The sequence below is a fragment of the Mytilus edulis genome, chromosome 1 (assembly GCF_963676685.1).
Source record: "Mytilus edulis chromosome 1, xbMytEdul2.2, whole genome shotgun sequence".
NCBI classification, from domain to species: domain Eukaryota; kingdom Metazoa; phylum Mollusca; class Bivalvia; order Mytilida; family Mytilidae; genus Mytilus; species Mytilus edulis.
In genome coordinates, this window is record NC_092344.1 from 113,745,322 (window position 1) to 113,773,225 (window position 27,904).

The 27,904-nt window shown below is 31.2% G+C and overlaps 1 protein-coding gene across 2 annotated transcripts; it reads right to left on the reverse strand.

The window, feature by feature from the left end:
• On the reverse strand, positions 1–27,904 carry LOC139500578 (uncharacterized). Of its 2 annotated transcripts, XM_071289338.1 has the most exons (9): positions 27,731–27,904; positions 25,480–25,659; positions 15,185–15,430; positions 10,531–10,644; positions 5,903–6,089; positions 5,383–5,580; positions 4,787–4,880; positions 890–993; positions 1–609 (listed from the first exon to the last, which is right to left on the reverse strand). In XM_071289338.1, exons 5-9 carry the CDS (start codon positions 5,958–5,960, stop codon positions 299–301), a joined length of 765 nt encoding a protein of 254 aa, XP_071145439.1. In that variant the 5' UTR covers positions 5,961–6,089; positions 10,531–10,644; positions 15,185–15,430; positions 25,480–25,659; positions 27,731–27,904; the 3' UTR covers positions 1–298. The 2 variants fall into 2 exon arrangements, 1 of the variants encoding a protein (XP_071145439.1); XR_011658310.1 differs by having other exon boundaries at positions 5,383–6,089; positions 27,731–27,809.

The following is a 27,904-nucleotide window of genomic DNA, read 5'->3' on the forward strand; positions in this document are numbered from 1 at the left end:
TTAATCAAACGATATTTTTTAATCAAAATAATGGCCAAGCATTGGCTAATGTGCATTCAAAAATCGACGACGTAAGCAGATTCTTCATTTCTCAAAAAAAGAAAATGTTGTAGTTCACTAACGTGCAACCAACAATATGTATTAGGCGCTACATGAAACCAAATACATTTGTCTACAAAACATCTGCTGCTTCAACTAAAAAAAATTAGGTGACCGCTGTTTCATTTTTAACACCACAAAATACATAATGCAAGCCCGCTCGGTTCATAAATATAAGTTACAAAAATCCAGGCTGAAATCATGCATGATCGTAAATAGTTGTTGAATCACTATTCACGTGTGCCTTGGCGATAACTGAATTTATATTTAATTCACATTGGTTGTAGACGCCATCGTTCTCAATTTGTAAGCTTTGTTTGATAATGACTGGGTCTGCATGGTCGTAAACATCTACATCTTCATTTTTTCTATGAGCATTTTGAGTGGAACTTGTGTGGTCATAAACCCCTTCCGTGTCCTGCCTAATAGCAGACATACTATCGTAATTACTATCGTTAAGCATTACACATTTCTCTTCAGATTTACTGGCATTGTAAATATTTCCATTATCTGAAATATAATTAATCTCTTTGAGACACACAAGTTACAGATAATCATGATGCCTTTCATTTTCCTTCTCAAGGTTACATATCATGGTTTGATGGTGTAAAAAGTGCATTATAAAAAAATAAAAAGAGAACTGTAATTATTAAATTCTTTGTCTTACTTGATCAACTAGGCGAAACATTTCGAATTATGACAGATCTGTACATCATTACTACAAATACATTTGAACGTTCTTTGACATAACAAAGTCCTTATTATATTTATTCCGTTGTCTAAGACTTACCAGATTCCAGTGTTTCTTCATTACTTGCATTTGTGCTATGATCATTCAGATTTGTAACCGCAACAGATTTTGCAATCTGTATTTGAGATCTTTTTCTATTAATTCTGTAATGTAAATAATAAACAGGACCTTGACACGGCCGTTCATTATATGAATAAAAGAGATTTAAAGAAACCATATGTTTACTCATATGCTCAAGTTATAACAGTAAAAAAAAAAAAAAAAAGACTTGATGCATGTCTTGAAATATGCAGTAGGCGATAGAAACGCCATTTCCATTCTTCGTTTCTAGTGTTGTTATAATTTCAACATGCCGTAGATTTTCCCACAATATACACTTACTATCATAAATATGTGCATCAAGACCAACATATAATAAGTTAGGAGTCAGTGGAAATATTAATGTTTTATTGATTGTTTGTTATTTGGCAGTCGAACTAGCTCTTAGGTCTGCGACATAATACCGATCTGTTGTGGCTACCTCTTTCAAGTGATCTTCAAATGTAATTATCTTGCTGTACTCTTACACTACTGTTGGATATCTGGAAAATTTCGCCCAAAATAACGTTAACATTTTTAACTCGACCGCATTATTTATGAACCTTCAATCTAATTGATGTCTTCCGTTACATTCTAGCAAATATATCCTCTGGCCTTTGTTAGTCTTGTATTATTTTTAATTTTAGTTTCTTGTGTACAATTTGGAGTTTAGTATGGCGTTCATTATCACTGAACTAGTATATATATTTCTTAAGGGGCCTGCTGAAGGACGCCTCCGGGTGCGGGAATGTTTCGCTGCTTTGAAGACCTGTTGGTGACCTTCTGCTGTTGTCTGCTCTATGGTCGGGTTGTTGTCTCTTTGAAATATTCTCATTCTGAATTTTATCGTTTATTATTCTGTCATAATGTTTTTTACTACTACTTGTCCTTGTCTCTAACTATTGTGTCTATTTATTTTGTTCATGCATCGTTGTCAATATGATGGCATTTGATGCGACTATCAAAAAGTGAGCAGTTTATTACCAATGTTATTTCAACTTATCGGGCGGAGCTTACGTTTTAATCTAGATAAGGACTGTTTTTTTGAAAATGTGTGTGATAAGGATGATTGCCGTTATAATTATTATTGATTTAGAATCGCCTATCCGTGTCACCAAACGGATATACAAAAGAACTGAGGGGATGATATGAGACTAATAACTGGACACTTCATTGATGAATTCATCCCAAAAGACCTGTCTATAGATGGACTGGTCTATGATGAGCGAACCGGTTGAGTCCCGCCAAGCCAAGTGAAATAAATCAAGTAATAACTAGCTATACTTGATGGCAACAGTAGTATAACGCTGTTCGAAAGTCATAAATCGATTGGGAGAAAACAAATCTGGGTTACAAAATAAAACCGAGGAAAACACATCAATTATAAAAGGAAATAACGAAACAACAGAAACACACAAGAGCAACAAAAAACCAAAACGATAATGTTACACATGCATAAAAGAACTATATGCTAACAACTGCTATTTTCCTGACTTAGAACGGATCATTTTAAGAAAAAAATGGTGGATTGAACATGTTTTGTGGCAAGCCAAACCTCGATCTTTTATAGCAATTTTAAATATAACACTTTAAGGACAACATTGCATTACAGGACTACAGTACAAATAAATGTAAAAACATTCAGGACACAGAAATACACAAATAAACAATACAATAATACATTTCGACATGCTTATAGACATCAAAGTTTCCAGGTTTATAATTTCAAATGCCAGACGCACGTTTCATCTACATAATACCGGCGTCACACATCACCTATAGCTCCGACGTGCGCTGCGCGTGGTAAAAAATCATGTTCGCTGTCTATACGTTAGAAATTATTGATGCATATAACCTGTCAATCATATCTGTATCGTGTGCACAACGAGCTTTAAGCGTGTATTGGGCGAACGAGAATCGTACATTATACCGGCGTCACACATCAGGGTATAGCTCCGACGTACGCCGGTCGTGGTATAAAATCATGTATGCTGCCAATACGCTAGTAATTTTGGATGCATTCAACCTGTCAATCATATCTGTATCGTGTGCACGACGGGCTTTAAGCGTGTACTGGGTGTACGAGAGGCGTACCTAAGCGTTTATCGGGCGTTCAAGTAACGTATGTTGGCGTATGTTTTGCGTTTAACTTACGTAGATGGAATACACGCTACGAAAGGAAAAACGTATCTTGAACGTATTTGAGACACGTCCCGGGCGTATCTTGCACGTTCTATTATGGGATGCTTGTTACAAACACACCCGCATACGTTTAGTGAAAGTTGAACGATCTTGAAGCGTATACAATGTGCCCTAAACGTGTCTCAAATTTGCCTTTTTTAAGTTGCATTAAAATTTACCGAGTTTTAGTGTTCACCAAGCGTATACCTTTATATTTCAACGTACTTCAAACTTATGCAACGCCCGTTTAATGATTGCTTAGTGTTCCTCTGGCGTGCAACTAACGTATACCGACTTTGTCAATTTTCTCTGTACGCCTGGTGCACGTCGGTCTAAACGCCAATGTGTGACGCCGGCATAAGCATTTATCGGGCGTTCAAGTAACGTATGTTGGCGTATGTCTAGCATGTGTCTAACGTAAATGGTATGCACGCTGAGAAGTAAAACAATCTCCTGAACGTATTTGAAACATGTCCCGGTCGTATCTGGGACGATAATGCGTGCTTTCGGCGTGTCAGGGACGTTTAAATATGGGGTGTTTGTTACAAACACACCTACAAACGTTTTAGTTAAATTTAAACTATCTTGTATCGTATACAACGTGCCTTAAACGTGTCTCAAACTTATCTATATCGTTTTATACGCGCTTGCAGCGTGTGTATTATGTGCGTGTAACATATAGATATACGCTTGACAAACGCTTGAGGTAGATGAAAATTTTCATGCTGCATAAAAATTTCCCTGGAGTTATAGCGTTCACCAAGCGAATACCTTTGCATTTTGACGTACTTCTAACCTATACAACGCGCGTTTAACGATTGCTTAGAGTTCCCCTGGCGTGTAATTAACGTGTACGGACTGTACGTCTGGTGCACGCCGGTCTATACGCCAATGTGTGACGCCGGCAAAAGACTCACCAGTGACGCGCAGATAAAAAAAAAGTCAGAATACAAATCAGATAAAGTTAAAGAGCATTGATGACCCAAAATATAAAAATGTTGTGTCATACTTTTGCAAACAGTCAATATATATATATAAAAAATGACAATATAGTTGATATTCATGTCAACACCGAAGTGCTGATTATCCACAGAATAAAAACGAACACGGGAAACAACATAAGGCAGTACATAAAAACAGGACAACAGAACCACGCATTGTCTATCACACGAATTGATCGACGTCACAAACCACTAAAGTGACGTCATAGGTAAATTTCTAAAAACAAATGAAATACAAAATGTAGAGATAAGATTTAATTCACCATTTTCTACATAAGGATACGCTTGTACCAAGTCAGGAATATGACATGGTCTCTATGAGTTTGTACTCGACCAAGAAAGCAAAACAAATAAAAGAAAAATAGAGCTCGATGAAGATGTATTCTATATTGTATTATTAACCTAGTAATGTATAATAAGTAACAATTATGGGTTCAAATTACAAAACTATTTTATTTGTACATCTTTATTTGTAGATGCGATTTGAGAATGATATGAAAATAATAATAATATATAATACAAAAAAGTCAGGAATATGACAGTTGATATCCATTTCGTTTGATGTGTTTTAGCCTTTGATTTTGCAATTTGATTAGGGAATTTCCTTTTTGACTTTTTCATTTAAGTTGAAATCTTAGCATACTTGTGTGATACGACAAATGTAATTGTAGCTTACACTATTACAAGAACAATGATGAAGATTATTCCTATACCACCAGTTATACCAGCAATAATCGCCCATGGCATCTGTGATTTGTGTTCCTCGTCCTCTAAGATAAAGATTTTGGACAGTTTTATACATTTATTGTAGAAGACAATGAATAAAACATAATGATGAACATTTTAATAAAATCAAAATAATTATTTAACTTGTGTTTTGTCCATGACAATGTAATATAGGATTGAGAATAAAAACAGCTGTGAGTGTGTAAAAGAGACAACAACCCTACAAAGAACTTCACTTTACTTGCATTATTTTTCATTTCAACATTAAATATTCCGTTCATGGAAATGGTACGACATTTATTTTGAAAATATATTTCCCAACCAAAAGTTGATAAAAAATTGTAAAGTGTTTATAATATTAAATACTAGTATGAAGAGTATCATCTATCATTTTGTTATTTTAATGGGCTGAAAATATCATACATCTTGTAAAGAAACTTGATTGCATTTTTTTTGTTTTTATTTATATAAGTCGCAACCATCCTATATAAAGACAACACCTATATTTTCCTTTTAATGAAAATGCGTTGAATCTATAACTGTAACCTTTATTTTCTATATGGTTTGGAGTTGTAGCTCTTTCTATGGTTACATCACTACTGTTTGTAAGTTCGGTCCTCGTAGTGGATTCCAAACATAATACTGGCAAACTCTTTTCGCATAGTTCTATTACATGCTCTTCTATAGTATTGTCCTCTGAAATCCAAGCCGCCACACAGTGAAATATGGGACTTTCTTGTGTGCCTATTGTTATAGAATTTAACTAAATAAACACGTAGTTATTATTGGTTTTTTTTAAAACAATTGCACGTAATGCTTGCAAAATTTTACTTTTGAAATGTTCATTTCTAGGTTTACTTTCATTTTCTGAGAATATCTCCTTTTTGAAATTTAAAAAAAATGAAATCTGCACCTTCCTCAAAATAAGGCATTTTAGAAGAAAGGGAATGGTTATAGCAAGTTTTTTAGACTGTATGTTTTAAAGTCTGGGGCATTTTTAATTCTTTTATAATTGAGATCTTTTCCAATGCTGATAAGTTTTACATGAAAGTAAAGTAAATTGTACTTATCTTGCACCGGAAAGAACTTAGCTGCTCTGACTGAAGTGGTCCAGTAACTTCCATGATCAAAATAGTTATTAGCTGAATTCAAATTTTTGACAGAGCTATGCGATGATTCCTTACAGTGTCTCATACTTTCGCTCCAACTCAATTTTTGTTCATGTCCTTTGTTCGTTCTCGTTGTGTTCTTATCTGCATATTCAAACACCGAAACCATTTTATAACGAAAGTAGACAACACATGTTAAAACAATTCATATGTAAGTTTGAAGGCCGTACTTTGACGTAATAATAGTTGACTTTTATAAATTGTGACTTGGATGGAGAGAAATTTCATTGGCGCTCATACCATATCTTCTATGGATTTGACCAAAGCGACGTGTTCAATATTAACTCATAAAGACATCCTAGTCATTACAATAGACATTTCTGTATTCAAGTGTCTAGATATCGATTATATCATCACATTTATTTCCTAATGAAATTAACAAAAGCTTGTCTTGAATTATTTTACCATTGTTCTACTATTCAAGGGTAGGATAGACGGTTAGATATATAAAAATAAATATTATTAACTCAGCCGTCCTTTATTTTTATTGTTTTCAAATTTAAAAATACTATTAATATTACAGGAAATATAATGCTCAAAGTGACACTCACTACAAGATACAAAAACAAAAAAATGAATTAGGACTTTTCTTTTTGGTTCAATAATTAATGAAATTGAAAAAGTTAAAAAAAATAATTCGCTTTTGTTTAACAGCCAATCTGGTTTAATTTTGTAAAAATAAGCTAAGAAAGATCGATGATTAATTATTAATTATTCACTTGCAAGTGATTAATTCGACATATTGGATTCGTAATCATTTGAACTTTTGAAATACGTTTAACCATTTAGCAAGATAAAGGCAACAGTAGTATACCGCTGTTCAAAACTCGTAAATCTATGGACAAAAAAACAAAATTGGGGTAACAAACTAAAACTGAGGGAAACGCATTAAATATAAGAGGAGAACAACGACACAACATTAAAATGTAACATACACAGAAACGGACTAAGCATTAGACAAAACCGATGAGAATAACAAATATAACATCAAAACCAAATACATGAATTTGGGATAGAAAAGTACCGTGACACGTCTTATAGTAATGTGAATTCTCACTCAAATATAAGAGAAAACAAACGACACAACGGAAACACAAAATGTTACACACATAGAAACGAACTATAATATAACAATGGCCATTTTCCTGACTTGGTACAGGACATTTTTTAAAGATGAAAATTGTGGGTTGAACCTGGTTTTTTCTGGCATGCCAAACCTCGCATTTTAATGGCAATGTTAAATATACCATTGAAATGACAACATAATATTGCAGGACTACAATACAAATAAATAGGATAACGTATTAGACAAAGAAACACACGATTAATAGATAACAAAAGGCATCAGGTTTAAAATTCAATACGCCAAAAACGCGCCTCGTCCACACAAGACTCATCAGTGACGCCCAGATATAAAAGATCGAAAGTGAAAAAAGTACAAAGCTGTACAGCACTGAAGATCAAAAGTTGAAAAAGGTTGTGTCAAATACGGCTATGTTTTTATGCTTGGGATAAGAACGTCCTTATTATTTAGAACAATTTATGCTCTGCTGTGCATAGAGATGGATTATGCATGATTGATGCGTGTTAAGTTATTAAAAAAAAGATAACCTTAGGTAAATCATTTGATTGACTGATTCGATTCACAAAAAATCCTTTTTATACAGGTAAAATTGAAAGTTAACTTTTTTTAACCATAAAATTGAAATCAAACTAACATATAAAAATCCTTTTCCATGAGGTCCATATATCTATTCATATTTATGATTATGTTTATATCGTGTCATGAGACCATTAGTTGTTTTCAGGGTAATCTCGATAGTTATTTAGATGGTGTCTAGACTAAAGTACACACGATACGAAGATACATATTATCGAGCCAATGTCCTATAAATTGTTTATTTTAGACTTTTGATAATTTGGTTAAATGTTTTACATTCTTTTGAATCTAACATGAGAATTTGAGTCGGTGAACATGAATTTGACAGCTAATACTCCTTAAAAGGAATGCAATTTTACATTTGTGCACATAGACATAAGTGAATTTAAAAGAAAAATCAGATTTTTACATTATCTGAGTTTTCTAATTCATCGGTTTTCCAAGTTATTTTGCGTATAGATTTCCTGAATACTATGGAAAACGGTGAAAGATTTTGTGTCGGCGTTTCAATATTTTAGGATGATGTTGTTTAAAATGCTGCAATTCGATACTTATCGTTTGAAAACTGATTGTTTTATCAGCCGTTTATGAGTTCTTTTCATAGAAGTGTATCCAAAAAAATAATTCTCACGTATATCTGTTCCTTATGGGATTCAAAATTAGAGCTGATAATAAACTTCAACTCGCATAATGATAAGAGATATGAGTGTGGAGTCTATCTCTTTTTCGAGTAAATTCTATTCCCCAAGTTAATGGTTTTCTCCGATGTGCATTTCCTTTTTGGATTAATGAGATTTGAACATCGGTGAACTCCTGTTGTATTCATGTTTACCATGTTGGCAGAGTAAAAAAGCAGTAGAAGCGTCATTTGGATAAATACGAGTTTGGGGTTTTTTTTCACTGTCATTTTTCATGTAAGTTGTAAGTCTTATTTTCTAAATGAATATAAATAATATTTTTAAACTATTGTACGTAATAATAAATCAAAATATTAATAAACCAACCCAGCGACGATTTGAACCCGTAATGTTTATACCGTTGAACAAAAGTCCAGTGACAGTAATGAATTAGGTAAAATAAGTATTTCACCTTTATTAACTTTTTTAATATCGGCTATCGCTTCTTCTCCTCCCTCGACTAACAATAACAACAATAAAAAAATGCAATCCACAAACAAAACATAGTCAGAACAAAAAAAGGAACCGAAAGAAAAGAAAAACATGAACTAAGGAGAGAATTGAAATGTAAAATTAAAAATTAAAACAAATAAGCAAAGCAAAATCATTTTCCTCGGAGTTTGGTATTTTTGTTATTTTTCAATTTCAGTACCTACGTACCCAACTATTAAATGTTTTTTTTTATAAACAAGAGTTGTTCGTTTAAAAATTTTGAAATCATCAAGAAACTTAGTTTTCAACTTCCTCAGGTGAAGATGACCTTGGGTGGATTTTGCTATATTTACTAGGGCAAAAAAGCCACGCATTGGTCACGCATGTACCTTAAAAACACAAGTGTCACATGTCATATATCTCTTCATCTGTTATGGTTTCTATACATCTTACTTTTTAAAACTTTTCATTTAGCGCTACTGGTGAAGGTAAAATTAGAATAGAGCTTCGACGTAATCAATTTAAAACACGTTGTGTTATGTTTTTAAATAAAAATAATTTAAATAAAATGCAATGATATGACTAAACTATTAAATTTGTTTAGGATGTTAAATTAAATTGGAGTCACTGCAGCCTATTGATTTTGAATAAAATAGAATACACATTGAAATTATATAAGGACCTTTACAAATTATATCATCTTGGATACAAATTTTAAAGAATTAACAAATCACAGTATTTCCTCGTTAGGTTTAGTTTACGTTTATTTTATGCGAGAAAGGTGGTTGAATCTTCACCATTTCAATTGTTATTTTTGGTCCGTTCATACTACATTGAAATGAACAGTGAAGTTTGTGAGGATTTTAGAATGTGGTAATTAGTTATCAAGGATTATAATTTAGTACGCCAGACGCTCGTTTCGTCTACATCAGACTCATCAGTGACGCTCATATTAAAATAGTAATTAAGCCAAACAAGAACAATGTGAAAAGTATTGAGGATCCAAAATTCCAAAATGATGTGCCAAATACGGCTACGGTAATCTATGCCTGGAATAAGAAAATGCTTTGTGTATCGAAAAATTCAAAGTTTAATAAATCGGAAAATTGTAAAAATGACCACATAATTGACATTTATGTCAGAAACGAAGTGTTAACTATTGTGCTGGTGATACCCTCGGGTGCGAAACGTCCACAAACAGTGGCATCGACCCAGTGGTGTAAATAGTAATCAAAGGTACAAGGATTATAATTTAGTACGCCAGACGAGCGTTTCGTCTACATAAGACTCATCAGTGACGCTCATATCAAAATATGTCCAAATTTGAAGAGCATTCAGGATCCAAAATTCTAAAAATAAATCAAATTTATTTCAATACATTTTTCTTCTGGCTGAAATTTTTGGATATTTCGTTTTTATAAGGAATGTCTTTATTCATGACTTTTTTTTCAATTTGCCAAATAAAAATCAAATTTGCAGCTGACAGCAATCTTACAAGTAATCAAGTATGTTCTTTTTTTAAATTATAATGTGGTAAGTGACCATAGTACATGTGTTCATAATGCTGTGATACTTTGAATTTTAAAAAGCCTGAAAAACGCTTTTTTTCTCATCCTTGGTCGAAATAAATTTAGCGGTAATCGAAAGTAACTTTTAGTTGACAATCCCACCTTCCCAAATGTGTGGCATACTTCAATGACATTGTCCGTTTTTAGAAGCAAAAAGTACATATATTAATAAAATGTGTCATACATACAGCAAACTGGATGACAAGTATCAGAACATCTTTTACTGCCAACGGAAGTTTTGTTTAGTGTATAATTCAAAACACCACACCGTCCAACTTGACTGTCATTTCCAGAAAAATTGCCTTGAAAATATAAAAAAAAGATAGCAACATGTCAATCAGGACCAAACTGTTGTAAAAAAATAAATTGATAACATTGAGACATAGCGTTGCTGGCATTATTTTGAAATAAGGCATATTCAATTTTAAATGGAGTATTTTAGAATAAAAGGTTCATCAAACAATGAGTTTGAGACTTCGAAATCCAAATCTAATTGGAAGTCATTGCATATCAAACATCAGTAATTTTAGTTTAAATGATTAATGTTATATTTGTAGTTCTCATCGGATTTTGTCAAATGTGTTAACGTCTTTTCTATTATACTCATTTGTTATGGTAAAGAAAATTAATCACCGCCTTCGTTTATTAGATTTGATTTTGTTCAACGTAATCTGTACGATGTTTTACGTTTGAAGTTAGATTCAAAACAAACCGGACATAGCTATATAATATAGGTAATTGCTACCTTAGTTTGCTATTAATAAGTATTGAAATGTGCATTGTTATTAAATGTAATATCAGTATTTAGTTCAAATATAATCTTAAATCAATCCTAATTATATCTTATTCATTCAAATGTGACGTCATTTTTTCATTTTTTGATGGTCTGTTTTACAATTTCAAATATGACGTCACTTGGCGTTGAGGTTTTGACTTATTCGGATGTGTCTATTCTTTGTGTTGCATTTTGTCGGGTTATGTAATGTATTTCGGTTGTTTCCTGTAATTAGTTAATACTTCAGTTTTATCATGTATATCTTTTGTATAGTCATTTTATAAAATTTACTGTTTGCAAAAGTATAAATTATTCTAAAAAATAGGAATGTTATGGTACCTAACAGAAAACCCTGGTCGTTTTTGGCACAACTTTTTTGAACTTTTGGTCCTCGATGCTGTTCAACTTTGTACTTGTTTCGGCTTTCAAACTTTTGTATCTGGACGTCACTAGTAAGTCTTGTGTGGACAAAATGCACTTTTGGCTTATTAAAATTTTAAACTTGTTGCCTTTTGTTAGCTATTATTCGTGTGTTTCTTTGTTAATTGTGTTCTCCTATTTATCTATATTGTAGTCCTGTAATGTTGTGTTGTCATTTTAATGTTATATTTCACATGGCCATAAAAGAGGGAGGTTTGGCATGCCACAAAACCAGGTTCAACCCACCATTTTTTCCTTTAAAAATGTTCTGTACTAAGTCAGAAATATGGCCATTGTTATATTATAGTTCGTTTCTGTGTGTGTTACATTTTAACGTTATGTTTCCTTTGTGTCGTTTGTTTTCTCTTATTTTTGAGTGTGAATTACTATAAGACGTGTCACGGTACTTATCTATCCCAAATTCATTTATTTGGTTTTGATGTTATATTTATTATTCTCAGGATTTTGTCTAATGCTTAGTCCGTTTCTCTGTGTGTTACATTTTAATGTTGTGTCGCTGTTCTCCTCTTATATTTAATGCGTTTCCCTCAGTTTTAGTTTGTTACCCGGATTTTATTTTTTGTCCATGGATTTATGAGTTTTGAACAGCGATATACTACTGTTGCCTTTATTTATATAATATCTGAATAAAAACTGAAATTCAATTTTGGTTTTCAAAATTCCTGAAAGATTTATAAGCTTTATTACTTTTCTAGTATATCGTGCATTATTTGTAAATTTTCAAAAAAATGATTGAGTTCATTATCATTAATATTTGTACGAAATATAAAGCAGTACATTGAACTGGGATTCCCAAAAATAATAACATAATATAGGCTAGCAACTGGCACTCGTATCATGTCTAATTAAAATACATATTTTTTATAAACAAAAGAATGAATATGGGAGGTGGCAGATACGAACTGTTCAAGCATTCCGACTATTAAAGTCTACTGATTTTTCATAACAAATTGATGAAATACTAGTGCTAATGTTTCTACCTCCGGAATAAATAACCTTTGGAAAACCTTTCGGAAGTTTTGGCCCCCTATATTCCTTCACAAAACCAAGAATGAATATTAGAGCTGGCTGATATGAACTACGAATGAAAATTGAAAAATGTATATAGTATATAAGACATTATAATAAAGATTTAAGGGAAAGGCTGACCACTGATACGAATGAGATTTACCAATTAATATAATAAACGCAATCCTGATTTTGTTATTCCTTTATTTATCATGTAGTTTGATAAGAATTTGTAATTCCTTTACTTATCATGTAGTTTGATAAGAATTTGTAATTCCTTTACTTATCATGTAGTTTGATAAGAATTTGTTATTTTTTTTATTTATCATGTAGTTTGATAAGAATTTGTTATTCCTTTACTTATCATGTAGTTTGATAAGAATTTGTTATTACTTTATTGATCATGTAGTTTGATTAGAATTTGTTATTCCTTTTTTATCATGTAGTTTGATAAGAATTTGTTTGTTTTTTTTTATCATGTAGTTTGATAAGAATTTGTTATTTTTTTATTGATCATGTACTTTGATAAGAATTTGTTATTCCTTTTTCATCATGTAGTTTGATAAGAATTTGTTATTTTTTTATTTATCATGTACTTTGATAAGAATTGTTATTCCTTTACTTATCATGTAGTTTGATAAGAATTTGTTATTTTTTTTTTATCATGTACTTTGATAAGAATTTGTTATTCCTTTACTTATCATGTAGTTTGATAAGAATTTGTTAATTTTTTTTTATCATGTACTTTGATAAGAATTTGTTATTTTTTTATTTATCATGTACTTTGATAAGAATTTGTTATTCCTTTATTTATCATGTAGTTTGATAAGAATTTGTTATTCCTTTTTTATCATGTAGTTTGATAAGAATTTGTTATTTTTTTTTATCATGTAGTTTGATAAGAATTTGTTATTCCTTTACTTATCATGTAGTTTGATAAGAATATGGTTTTTTTTTATTTATCATGTAGTTTGATCAGAATTTGTAATTCCTTTATTTATCATGTAGTTTGATAAGAATTTGTTATTCCTTTACTTATCATGTAGTTTGATAAGAATTTGTTATTTTTTTTTATCATTTACTTTGATAAGAATTTGTTATTTTTTTATTTATCATGTAGTTTGATAAGAATTTGTTATTCCTTTATTTAGCATGTAGTTTGATAAGAATTTGTAATTCCTTTACTTATCATGTAGTTTGATAAGAATTTGTTATTTTTTTATTGATCATGTAGTTTGATAAGAATTTGTTATTCCTTTATTTATCATGTACTTTGATAAGAATTTGTTATTTTTTTATTGATCATGTAGTTTGATAAGAATTTGTTATTCCTTTACTTATCATGTAGTTTGATAAGAATTTGTTATTTTTTTATTGATCATGTACTTTGATAAGAATTTGTAATTCCTTTATTTATCATGTAGTTTGATAAGAATTGTTATTCCTTTATTTATCATGTAGTTTGATCAGAATTTGTTATTACTTTATTTATCATGTAGTTTGATAAGAATTTGTTATTACTTTATTTATCATGTAGTTTGATAAGAATTTGTTATTACTATATTATTCATGTAGTTTGATAAGAATTTGTTATTCCTTTATTTATCATATTTTTTATGCCTTTATTTAGCATGTACTTTGATAAGAATTTGTTATTTTTTTATTGATCATGTAGTTTGATAAGAATTTGTAATTCCTTTATTTATCATATTTTTTATGCCTTTATTTAGCATGTACTTTGATAAGAATTTGTTATTTTTTTATTTATCATGTAGTTTGATAAGAATTGTTATTTCTTTATTTATCATGTAGTTTGATCAGAATTTGTTATTACTTTATTTATCATGTAGTTTGATAAGAATTTGTAATTCCTTTATTTATCATGTAGTTTGATAAGAATTTGTTATTACTATATTTATCATGTAGTTTGATAAGAATTTGTAATTCCTTTATTTATCATGTAGTTTGATAAGAATTGTGTTATTACTATATTTATCATGTAGTTTGATAAGAATTTGTTATTACTTTATTTATCATGTAGTTTGATAAGAATTTGTTATTACTATATTTATCATGTAGTTTGATAAGAATTTTTTATTACTATATCTATCATGTAGTTTGATAAGAATTTGTAATTCTTTTGTTTTGCATTTAGTAAAATAAGAATTTGTAATTCTTTTGCTTTGCATTTAATAAAATAACAATTTCTTTGTCATCTTCCAATATTTTAATATCGGTGTCGTTTTATAGGTTACGATTCAGTTTAAAGTTATGATTATCAGTAACATGTATACTGAAGTAGTCTGCCAACTTTCAATTTCCTTACATAAAACTTTGAAATTTGGAGAGTTTTTAATTTTAGTGTACCATAATTATAATAGCTTGAAAATAGTATACAAGTCTGAATTTAGATGTATAAGTAAACCCCATTGACGTGTTGCATTTTGTTTTTGTAAGTTAAACCTCATTCTTTTAATATCCTGTCCACGAAAAATCTTAACAACTTTTACTGTAATATTTACAGACTGACGTGTATGTTTTTCACTTCTTATTTGCTCAAAGAGTTATGCTAACTAATAAAAGCACTATGTCAATGTTTTCTGATTTGTGCTACTTACTATTTAAAGTATATAATACTACTAAAGAGGAATCTTTTCCATTATAACATAGAAAATCGTTACATTCTTTGACTTTACATCGAGGAGTTTCGATTAACTGTCCTTTAATCAAACAATAACAAGTATTCTCTTGCATTCCAATGTAGTCATATGTATGATTTATCTGGCTGCACAGCTGATTGCATTCATACATGCTCAGGTCTGCTTTGTTTACACTGTTTTGTATATCTCTTATTCTTCCACATCCTGAATAAAAAATGTATCGCTAAAAACATATCGTATTTCTCTTATTCATTTGTGAAAACATGTGTAAAAAATGAAATTTGCATTCAAATCTTTTGCAGACCTGCCACATCGTTTTATGTGTGTCTTTAGTACGAATCATTTAATCCAGTTCTTGTCGTTGGTTTATGTCTGTCATATTTGGTTTTCGTAAATTGCTATGTTATAAATTGGGCCTTAGTTATTTCGTTTGATTGTTTCTCAACTGCCATGTCAGGGCTTATAAAATTCTACTACGCAGAGTGGATTATGTATGCCGTATGGTTGCCTATGAATTTCGGGATTTTTCTCATTTATGATTATTGCCATATCAATTATATTGTCAAAACGGAAGTGCTGGCTATATTGCTGATGAAACCTTCGGGTCACCAGTTGTGTCAGCCCAGTGATTATAGATTCCAAGATTAACATAAAAATGACATTGTTAACGCCAGACGCGCTTTTCGTCTATAAAAGACTCCTCAGTGACACTAGAATAAAAAAAAAACAATCGTTAAAACGTACAAAGTGAATATGATTGGGAGTAGTATTGAATACCCAAATTGCAAAAGCTGTTGCAAAATAGAGCTAAGGAAGCAATTCACAGTTATGAACAAAACTTGAAAGAATTGACACTGATAATTTTAACCATACTCTTTCCAATGCTATCAGCCAATGCATGTGTATATATATTGGAACAGCATCTTCCATATATTTGATTTCCAACAGTTATAATGTTGAAATGTAATCTTCTTTTTTTTGGTGTTACCATGGTAACACTCTACATTTACTTGATACAAAACGTTACAAAAGGGGTGAACGATGAAAACTTCCCAAAAGTCCCTAAAATTTTGATCAAAGGAGAGATTCAATCCATTAGAGCGATACCTTTTCTGAAACCATAGACAATTGTCTATCAAGAAGTTTAAAGAATCCAATGCATTTTAGCTTATATTTCCATAAGATTTAATTGAAAAATTCCAGGGTAAAATCTTAGTTGAAAAACACTAAATTAATTTTTAGACATATGGATGGTACAAATCAGAAAATACGGACTTTCAAACATAAAAATAACCTATTATACATGCAGAACCAATCTTGATGGTCATATGTACCCACTTGTAAGGCTACAGTATTCTATAACTGTCAATTGATATAGGGCTGGGTCAATTGTGCAATTAGTTTAAAATTAATTGTGATACGCCTTAAAATGTCAATTCGGCGAAAAACGACTACAAACACAGACTACTGACTTTGTCAGTGATACTGGAAGTGTAGTATAAAAGTACAAGTTGGGGTTTATACACTGACTTTTGATAACCCTTAATCTAGCACTTGGTGATCTAATGGTCAAATGTAACCCCATCCACAGAAGAAATGTAAATGCCTAGACTTTTAAATGTAATTTGTGTTTATAGTACGTGTCATGCTGTAAAAATCTAAAGGATGCAGTCAATTGTTACTTAATGCATTTTAAGACATAAATTTATTTTCCATAACATTGAGTTAAAATCTAAATGATTTTGTACGTTAAATGTTATTATATCACTAAGTAACGTCAAAATTAAAGACTTGTCTAGAGTAATACAGAGGAATGATTCTTTAATGATAAAAATGATAAAACGATCGAAATTGAGCTTGACCCGTATTTCAAGATCATGACATTGTTATTAAAATTTGATAAACTTGCTCGTGCGGTACTAACGTTAGCATGTAGAAAATAAAGAAATCATATTTTTGAACAGGATAATTATGTCAAAACACCAACCAAATCGGTTATGAACTGCATTGTATGGTCCATGACATTGTTTTCCGATTTTTAGATGCTTGGTCAAACTGTAGCTTCATATTGTTATCCGGAAACCACGGTGAAATCAAATTTCCTCAAATTTCAGTGAAATCTTAAATGACTATGGGTCATCCCTCTTGAGTCTTGGATTTGAAAATCGTCAAAATTGAACATGTTTCAAAAGATAAGTTTGATGATAAAATAATCATATCAATTACTATCTATAAACCAAAATTTAATTAAACGGACAGTCGGATTTGGAGAACAGACGAATGAAGGATCATGTGCATCACTAAATAAAAGGTGTAGTTCTATAATCTACGGTACTGATTACAATGTGAAAGACACTTTTTTAGTGAATGTTAATATGAAGAGTTTTATTCAGTTAATATATAAGATAAGGAAAAAGGTAATTTCTGTTTTTATTTTTGTTATTTAAATTTGATAAGTATACATCGTTTACAGCTGTATCACATATCTTAGAACACATTATTTTCATTTATACTAACTGTTCTGTATCATATAAGTAGTATAAGCTGTCTTCAAACTATTTTTTTTATATTATTATGTTTTGGAACCAGTTTTTTTTTATGCACATACATCATAGATTTATATTTCTTTTTAAGTCGTGGTGTATGAATTAATGCCGCTAATTTGTCTAGAAACCACAGGCACTTGCTTCTAAACAAATCACCTATTTACTTTTATAAAACACACGGTACACAACTCATAAATGTGAGAACTTAAAATCGGTCGCAAACATTCGTGTTACTAGTATTTGGTATCTTGTGAAGAGTTGTCTTATTGGTGATCATACCACATCTTTTTTCTATATTCATATGCTTTTCTCATGTTTGAAGGTCGCCAGGTAGCCTATAATTGATTGTTTATCCACTTCGTTTGAACTTTAGAGTATAGTGGCAATCATGCCATATCTCCTTATTTGTTATATATATTTATAATATATTTAGTAGTTAATATAGTAGTTTATTAAAATATTTGATAAGTAGCCTGTTGTTTAACTTTGATGCAGAACCTTTATCACAACCTTTATTGCATATCTAACCTTTATCACTCCATAATCGCATGCCTACTCTTTGTCACACTATTACTCGGAAATATGAAAATAACACAAAATTTGAAAAATCTTTTCCTCAATGGGTTGTTTGAAAGACCTCATTGTTTTGCATGTGACGTCACAGACGTCGAGCTTTCATATTTTATGTCACTCTGAAATGAAATAATTAAAAAAAAAATACGGGTAGCAAGAGGGTTAAAATTTTAATTTTGATATTTCAAAATTGCACATTTTACTGCTCAGTCTAAAATGAGTTTTTTGTTTTGTTTATTACAGTATACTGGTTATTAAAAAGTAAAATCACAAAAATACTGAACTTAGAGGAAGATCAATTGGGAAAGTCCATAATCACATGGCAAAATCAAATAACAAAACGCATCAAAAACGAATGGACAAGAACTGTCATATTCCTGACTTGGTACAGGCATTTTCAAATGTAGAAAATGGTGGATTAAACCTGGTTCTATAGCGCTAACCCTCTTACTTTAATGACAGTCTCATCAATTTCCGATATTTTTACATTGATGCGTTAAATAAACAGACACAATAAATAAAATAGTCAAAATATGGGTACATCAGTCATCATCGTTTAACAATTTTAAAAGGAACAATTTAACAGAACACAAAAACATCTACTATCTACGAACACATTTATTGATTTGAGTGTCTGACGTCAGAAAATTTTTATACGTCACATAAATTTGTCGTTCAATGTGCGTACAAACAATTTTAAAATTTTCATAAATTGTTGGGTTTTTCTTTATTAATAGGTCTTATTCAGAATGTGTTTTATAAAGTACAACATTACTTAAGGGGGTAGCACCTTGACTAAAAATAATTTGGCTCGTTTAATTTTCATATAATTTTGACAAAATATTTTCTTTTAAAAAAAAAATCAAAATTTCAAAAAAATTGAACCAATCACTTTCTCGGAAAAAAATATGGTTGGATATATAGCAGTTTGTCAAACACTAATTTTAATCATTGAGAAGCTTAATATTTGCTACACAATACAATATGATTATGCATATACCACAAGGTATACAGGGAGTTGTGCATCAAATAACACCAAATACATCGCAGGACTACATGCATTTACCACCAAATCCAGTGCAAACAGGCATGTATATTTCATCCAATCCATCACAAAACTTCATGCATATACCACCAAATCTAGGGCAGAATGTGCATCTAAATTATACACACAGTTCTATGCATACAGCACCAAACCCAGTGACATTGCAAAGGCAAATAAATATACCAGCAGCATATCATCTCCCCACAATGTATGGAATACCAACAAGAACCTGCAATCCTCTTAGTGCAAGGAATGCTACAATGCAGAATACACATACCACCTTGCCTCATCCGCCTGAATACAGCAGACCAGTCACGATCAACAGACAACAAAACCCTCATCATATGTCACAGAACAGAAATGAGATACGGACAAATCCACAGCATTTGAGAAAGCAAGAACCTGTCCTCCATAACTATACCATGAGAGAAGAAATCATACAAAATCCTAATGACCAACTGAAGGATGATAAAACAAACAGCTACCAGCCAAATTTAAAAAACTGATGACAAAAAAGAAAACTGCCAGCAACATCAAACACATAATGAAACGTCTTCTTATAACGCTTTATATGATCAGAGCAAGGAACCATCTCAAATAAGAAATGAAAGACTAAATGATCAGGAAAAAGGAAAAGAGAAACAAATTAGTACACAAACACAGGGGGGAAATATAAGAGAAGTCAATAGCAAACCCATTTCGAATAGGGAAATTCATGAAAACAGTACGACCACTCAGGAAGATCAGAATTTAAACATGAATACAAAGGAGTACCATTTTCGTCTCAACAGCCTAAAAGGGTGGCTCCTGGAAACAACCTACCAAAAACAACAGACAAAGGACATGTGATAAAAACATCAACATTATAACATGTAATATTGAAGGACTAAAGATCAATATTGCATACCTCCACACGTTAGATCTTTCGAAAACAATATTATGTCTACAGGAGCATTTTCTATGGGACTTTCAAAAGAAGGAAATAAAGATACTACTCCCAAAGATGGATGATCATACAAGGTGTTACGATACAAACGACCCATTGGATAGCTTTAAATTGTCAAAAGGAAGAGGAGGGGTATCTGTTCTGTGGCCTTCTCAATGGTCAAGTAGAATCAAGAAACTGAAGGACGGAAATGAAAGAATAATAGCAATTCTTATAACAGCAACTAAGGATATATGCCTAATCAATACGTATATGCCAACACATAATTCTGACTCTCTCTTAGAATATACAGAATGCTTGGACATTACATATGATATAATACAGAAATACGAAAATACGCACAAAACTGAACTACCTGGAGACTTAAATGGAACACTACAAACATCAAGAACTAACAAACACGACAAAATGCTCAGGAATTTTGCCAAGGACATGAATCTGACAACTGGAGTAGAATTAGTAAACACTCACACATTCTTTCATCATGCAGGAAACTCCTCATCCCAAATCGATTACATACTGGTTCAAGATGAAAACTTGGTAGTGGACTATAGAATAGAAGAAAAATCTTGTGCAAACACCTCGGCACACACAATTGTTAAAATGGAAATAGCCTCTCAAATGACAAAAATCAGAAAATCAAACCAACAGAACAATAAAGCAAAGTACAAAATGCAATGGGAACAAATTGACAAAAAGGGTTATAATAGTATTATTCAAAACAGTATAACCTCTATAGAGAATGAAAATGATGTAAACATACAAATAGACATATTAATGGAAGCAATGACTAATGCAGGAAAAAAAACCAATTCCAACTAAATTGTTGCAAGCAAAGGGTCCAAAATGGAAAGCCTCTCCTTCTCGCATGTAGAGAAATATACAAGAAATGGCAGAGTGTTGGAAAAACAAAAGATCATGTCTTAGCAATTGAGTCAAAGAAGGAAAAAAAGAAGTTAAGAAGCAAACTTAGAGCAGAGCAAGCATTGGACAGACAAAAGCTATATCAACAAATAATAGACAATCCCAACACACAGCTATTTTATAGGCTGATAAACAGAGGTAGAAATAACAATCGAACAACAACAAATTGCCTCAAAATCAATGGTGAATACATGTTTCTACCAGAAGAGCAAAGAAAAGGTTTTGCACAGTACTATGAAGACTTGAGTATACCAAAAGAAGAACAGTACGACTGTAATTATCTGAATTTATGCAAAATTAGACAGAGCTGCATACAAGAGGCTTTACAGGAATGTACAGATATCCCAGAATTGTTTACAGAATGAGAAATAGAGAAAGCGATAGATTGTCTGAACACCAAAAAAAAGTCCGGTTGAATATGGACTCACAGCAGAACATTTAAAAAATGCAAAAGAAACTATAACACAGCTTTAAAATCAATATTTAACAACATCTTATTATATAGGAAGGTTCCAACCTCATTCAAATCTGGTATACTCACTCCAGTGCTTAAAAAAGATAAAGATTCCACTGAATTAGGCAATTATAGAGGCATAACAGTTACACCAGTCACAGGAAAAACATTTGAGTACTCATTCCTAACCAAGCTGAATTTAGAATCAAAAACAGACCTCCAGTTTGGCTTCACAAAAGGTCTGTCACCAATAATGGCCAGTCTAATTATATCAGAAGCCAGGTATGAGGAAAAAAAAGGATCCGAAAATTTCTTTATTAATATTTTGGACGTAAAATCTGCATTTGATGTAGTTCAGCATTATATTCTGATGGACAAGATGATAGATCAGGATATACATCCAGTATATTGGAAGATACTTACAGAACTCTATAACGACTTGACATCAAAAGTGAAATGGCTGGATGGTATCAGTACCCCATTCAACATCAAACAAGGTGTAACACAAGGAGGAATATTGTCCACTCATTTTTACAAAGTTTTTGTCCAGGATTTACTTGTAGAATTAGAAGAAAATGCTCTTGGATATCACCTAGGAAATGTATATGTAGGCACTCCAACATGTGCTGATGACATAGCATTTATCTCTAACAATAAAAATGAGCTTCAGATAATGCTAAATGTACTCAGCAGATATGCCAATGAACATCATTATACTTACTATACATCCAATGAAAACACAAATTATTGATTGCTCAAAGACAAAAAACAACTTTAAATGGAATCTAGGTGGAAATGAAATAAATATTGCAGAATCAGGTGTACATTTAGGTATAATAAGAGCTGAAAAGAATGAATGCCAAGTCAATATACAAGAAAGAATACAAATTGCGAGAAGGACGAAATATGCTCTAATGGGGTCAGGAGTCCATGGAACAAATGGTTTAGATCCTCCAACATCATATAGTATCTATAAAACGCATGTTGTACCAAGGCTTATATATGAACTCGAAGTATTACCCATGACAAAGGCTAATATTGAGCAACTTGAAAATTTTCACAGGAAAAATCATCGGCATATACAATCCCTACCAGAAAGAACATCTAATGCAGCAGTCTTACTCTTAATATGAGCCTTACCGATAGAGGCAGAAATACACAAAAGATGTCTATCTCTCCTTTTATCTTTGTTAAATTGTAGAAATGATAAAATACATCAAATACTAACCAGACAAGTAACTACATTTTTTGACAACAATAAGAGCTTTTTTACAAGAATAAGAAATATACTAGAAATGTATGGGCTGCCAAGCATCACTCAATTACAAAATAACATACCAAAGAAAGAGCATTGGAAAAACTCTATCAAGATAAAAGTTGATAAATTTTGGAATGAAAAGATCCTAGCTGATGCAGAAAACAAATCAAGCCTAACATTCCTTAATACAAGCAATCTAGAACCAAACAAACCACATCAAGTCTGGAATATTAAACAACTCCTACGATTCGAACTAAGAAAGGCAATCATAAAAGCAAGAGTAATGACTGGGACATATATACTGCAAGCGGATAAGCACAAATTCACACATTACAATGTGGAAGCAACTTGTCAGCTTTGTTGCAGTGGTAATGAGGATGTGATACATTTCCTAACAACCTGTCCAATACTAAGTACATCAAGAGAAAAGTACTTCTCAGAAATAAAAGAAATCATCACCTATGAAATTACTGCAGAAAAGTGGAACAATGTCTTTAAAAACAAGGCAGCAATCTCTCAGCTGATAGTAGACTGTACAAAATATAAAGAATTGCTCAACAACTCTAATTAATTAGTGAACATGAATGAGAACAAAACAAGAAACTTGATCTTTCGACTACATATGGACAGATTGAAAAGTCTGGAAAAAAATAATGAATAAGAATAAACAGGATGATATGTATATGAATAATTCCATAACAAACAGTATTCATAGACAATATTAGGAAATTCAGTCAACAGAATATAGTGCCTTAATATAATACATATAGACAATAAGCCCGGCACCGAGTCTGAAATATGAAATATAAAGTATATAATGCATAAAATATATAAATGTACATAATATGCAAAGAGAGAAAAGAAACAAAATTAAGTACATATATTTTAGATTTTAAAATCTATTTTAATCTCATTTAAAACTTACTACTGATGCCAAATTATTTTATAATTAATGCAATAATTAAATAAATTGAATAGAAAATAATAATATGTAAAAGGAAAGAAATAAAAAAAAATCTTCACAGGTAACATCCACAACCACCGTATTTAAAAAGAACTTTTCTTTTATTATTTTAAATTGTACTATTTTACTCTTATAAGTTCTATATAAATGTAAGATTCACCAAATCCATTATGTATTTTACATTATTATGAAATTGCTACTTGATATACTATAGCGGATTAAATCCCGTTTTTATCACATCTGATCATATTTTAATTAATTTTATCTCTTAACAATAACTTTTATTCTAGACTTATATAAAGCAATAATAACTGATTTTTAACATATACATGAGATGAGATAGTTTTAAAAACAACACCCAAGTCCTAGGCCTGTATATATGCAATGTAAAAAAAAAACTTTCTTTCTTATATATGCATGTGCTGTACATATTTATTATGTTTTTACACATTTTAAGGCATTAAGGGTATATACTCCATTCGGAGGTGCTCCTACTAAAAGGAGGCTTATACACAGAAGAAGAAGATTAAAACGTTTGGCTAATTTTACAGAGTTATCTCCCTGTAGTGTTAGGTACCACCTTAGTACGACAAGAATAACTCAACGAAAATAAAACACAAATAAATAACCAAAACAATACAATAAACAAATATTTCTATGGACTACAGGACGCTAATTTTAATTTAACTAATGCTTCGGATAAATAATAAAATCAGTTCCTATATATGATAAAGCTCTTAAACAAGGCTAAAAGAAATCTGAAGGTAACCCAGGTGCTTTGGATCAGTATGTAGTTCCTATATACTCTTCTCTTTAAATATATGATAAAACGTATAAAACATGGCAAAATCCGTATCACATGCAGTATCACCCTCGACCAATATAATCAGCTCTAGGACCGATATTTGTGTCTCGGAATGATATGGCATATGATACGGATTTTGCCATGTATTAATCTCTATACATAGAATAATGGCATTTTTGAATTTGATACTGACTATATCAGCAAAAAAAACATACGAGTCCTCTAGATCGAAATGAAATTTGAGCTGATGTAGTCGGTATCGAAAACTTTTTAAAATGCAATTATTCTTATTATCTCAAATTATTAACTGTATGTTTTTTTTTGTTATTAAGAGTAGGAAATAAAATGAAACAGTTGGTAAATGTTTTTAAACGTACACATACACGTCAGTCTCAATAATTAAGATGCCGTTTATTTTTTGAATGGTAATTTGTCTTATCAAAATGTATTTTTGTTTGAGAATGTGATATTAAATGAATTAATCGATATATCTTACTTTACGCTAACAAAACGTTGTGATAGTTGCTCGGTTGTATGAATGAGGTTGCAGACATTTCACTAAGAATTTGACACAGATGGACATGAAGACATGACATTGCTGCACGAATATGTGACATAAATGAATAATATTTTCAAGTATCAAGTCCTGTCAATGATCTAAACATGCATAAGGCAGTATGATGATCAAGGGGGAAATGTACAAATTGACGATAAAGAAATAAATATGATGATAAATACCATAATATTCTACCCAAGGTGTGTATTGAACTATTGCTCCTAACCAAGCCAGCTTTCTATTAGCACTTCCATTTGTATTCTTTACTTGCAAAATATCTTCATTCAAACCTACTGGATTACAAACTTGATGCAGATCTCTTCCACTTACTTTTTTTTCTTCTAAAACTACATTCAAACGACCTAGAAGTAAAAACAAATGATGATTATTGAATTTGATACATGTTTACCATTAGTTAAATAGTAGATAATCTTCACTAATCAAAATATTTCGTCTGATATGATCATATCCACTAGTTCTTAACATTTTATTGTAAATGTTTATTTATAACCTTTTTTATATCTCGTTTATCTTAAAAGTTTGCATCTCTATTGCTATGAAAACATTTATCTCCATTAATCGGGGTTGGGGTTTGGGGGAAAAAATATTTGTCTGAACTATTTAATTTAATCTCGTTATATAAATTTTTTTTCTTCATGATGGTGTGTTGTCACTCAATAATACACAATTTAGTTAGTGACTGCATCTTTTATATACTGAAAAATATGACATAAAGGATACAACCAAAACGTAAAGGCTTGGTTCATATCTTGGCATTCCTCCCATATTAAAAACATCAACTTTCAACTTTCCAATTGTCAATATATACAATTTCTCAGCAGGAACATACCTTCAGTATTTTATTCTTTAAATATATTAAACGTTACGCGCTTGTGCTCACACTATACGGACAGCATTGACAAGGGTGTGCTGATACAAAAGCTTTACCAATAGAATCTGTTTTACATTCACCATCACGCACAAGTTAACTGTTGTGTTATATTCTCGATGTGACATTTTGAATGAGTATGGATAAACTTGTTGGGATGCATGTTGAAGTATAATTTTTTTGTTTACCTTTATTTGTATTATTTCACTATATTAACGAGATTTAAACATCGCTAAACAACTGTTGTCTGTTATTTGGTTCTAGATAATCTATATTATTTTCAAATCTTCAATAGTATATAAGCGCTTCGGACGCCCGAAATGAATAAAGAGTTACTGGCACTTAGTCGCTACTACTGCTGATTAACTTTTATAAAAAAAAAAGAAGATCTGGTATGATTGCCAATGAGACAACTATCCACAAAAGACCAAAATGACACAGACATTAACAACTATAGGTCACCGTACGGCCTTCAACAATGAGCAAAGCCCATACCGCATAGTCAGCTATAAAAGGCCTCGATAAAACAATGTAAAACAATTCAAACGAGAAAAACTAACGGCCATATTTAAGTAAAAAATGAACGAAAAACAAATATGTAACACATAAACAAACGGTAACCATTGAATTACAGGCTGAAGTCCCTAAGAGTATCATCAACTAAGTGCTTCTGTACTGGTATGATTTTGAACAATCTACTTAATTTTCTATTGACAAATGACAAATAAAGGAATTATTTCTAAAGACTCCCTCATGCAAAACTGACATAAGTTGAAATTTGCCCTTTTCTAGGTCCCTTGACTCGGTATTTGGTTTGCAATTTTTAATACTATTACCAACTTGACGTAAACTGTATACACTTCTGTAAAACAATAGTATGACCTTTGCATTTTAACTTGGCATCCTGGTATCTTCAATGAGTTTATTTACAACAACTGGGTCGATTTTATTTCTGATGGAGGTTTCATCCCCGATTACCACAGTAGTCAGCGTCACTGTGTTTACATCATTGATGTGGTCATTATTACAAATTTGAATTTTTCGAATTACTAATGATATTCTACCCCATGAGTAGCTTGTAGTCAGCTGTACACATGTACGTTGTGCCTTTACACATGCTAAGACTTTTGTAGTGGAATTGATTCAATTGAATGGATTTCATAAACTAGTATTGCAATTTCAAGTTTGATCGAGGATTTTATGCAATTATTATCGTGTCTTTACATTTTATCATGCATAACTGAGAATTTTAACTTATCTGTGAATTAAAACTTTAATACTTGTTCATAATTCATGCTCTTAGCTATTTGCTGGCTAAAATGTCATGCAAAACAAAACTAGAGACGAGATAACTTCTTATGGGTAAATTAATTAGTTGTAGTATATATCTATTTGGAAAATTTAAACTATAATTTACTTGAACATTTGATTCGTTCGATAGTTATCGTATGCTTGTGGATTAGGGCTTGTGAAATTTTGTTGATTTGAGAAACTTTGCTTCGGAGGTTTTACAGCGAATAAGTACGTTAAAAATAGCATCTTACCCGAATCGACAGACGAGACTAATAAAATGCAGATCAACAGCAACAAGATGTCCATCTTCATATCAAATGTGAAAAAGGGAAGTATAAACAAGATAAGTGGTTACACTTAAAATCCGGAAACTTACAGAAATATGTGGGTTAGTCTCTATGTGCTTTGTCTATATGACATTTTGT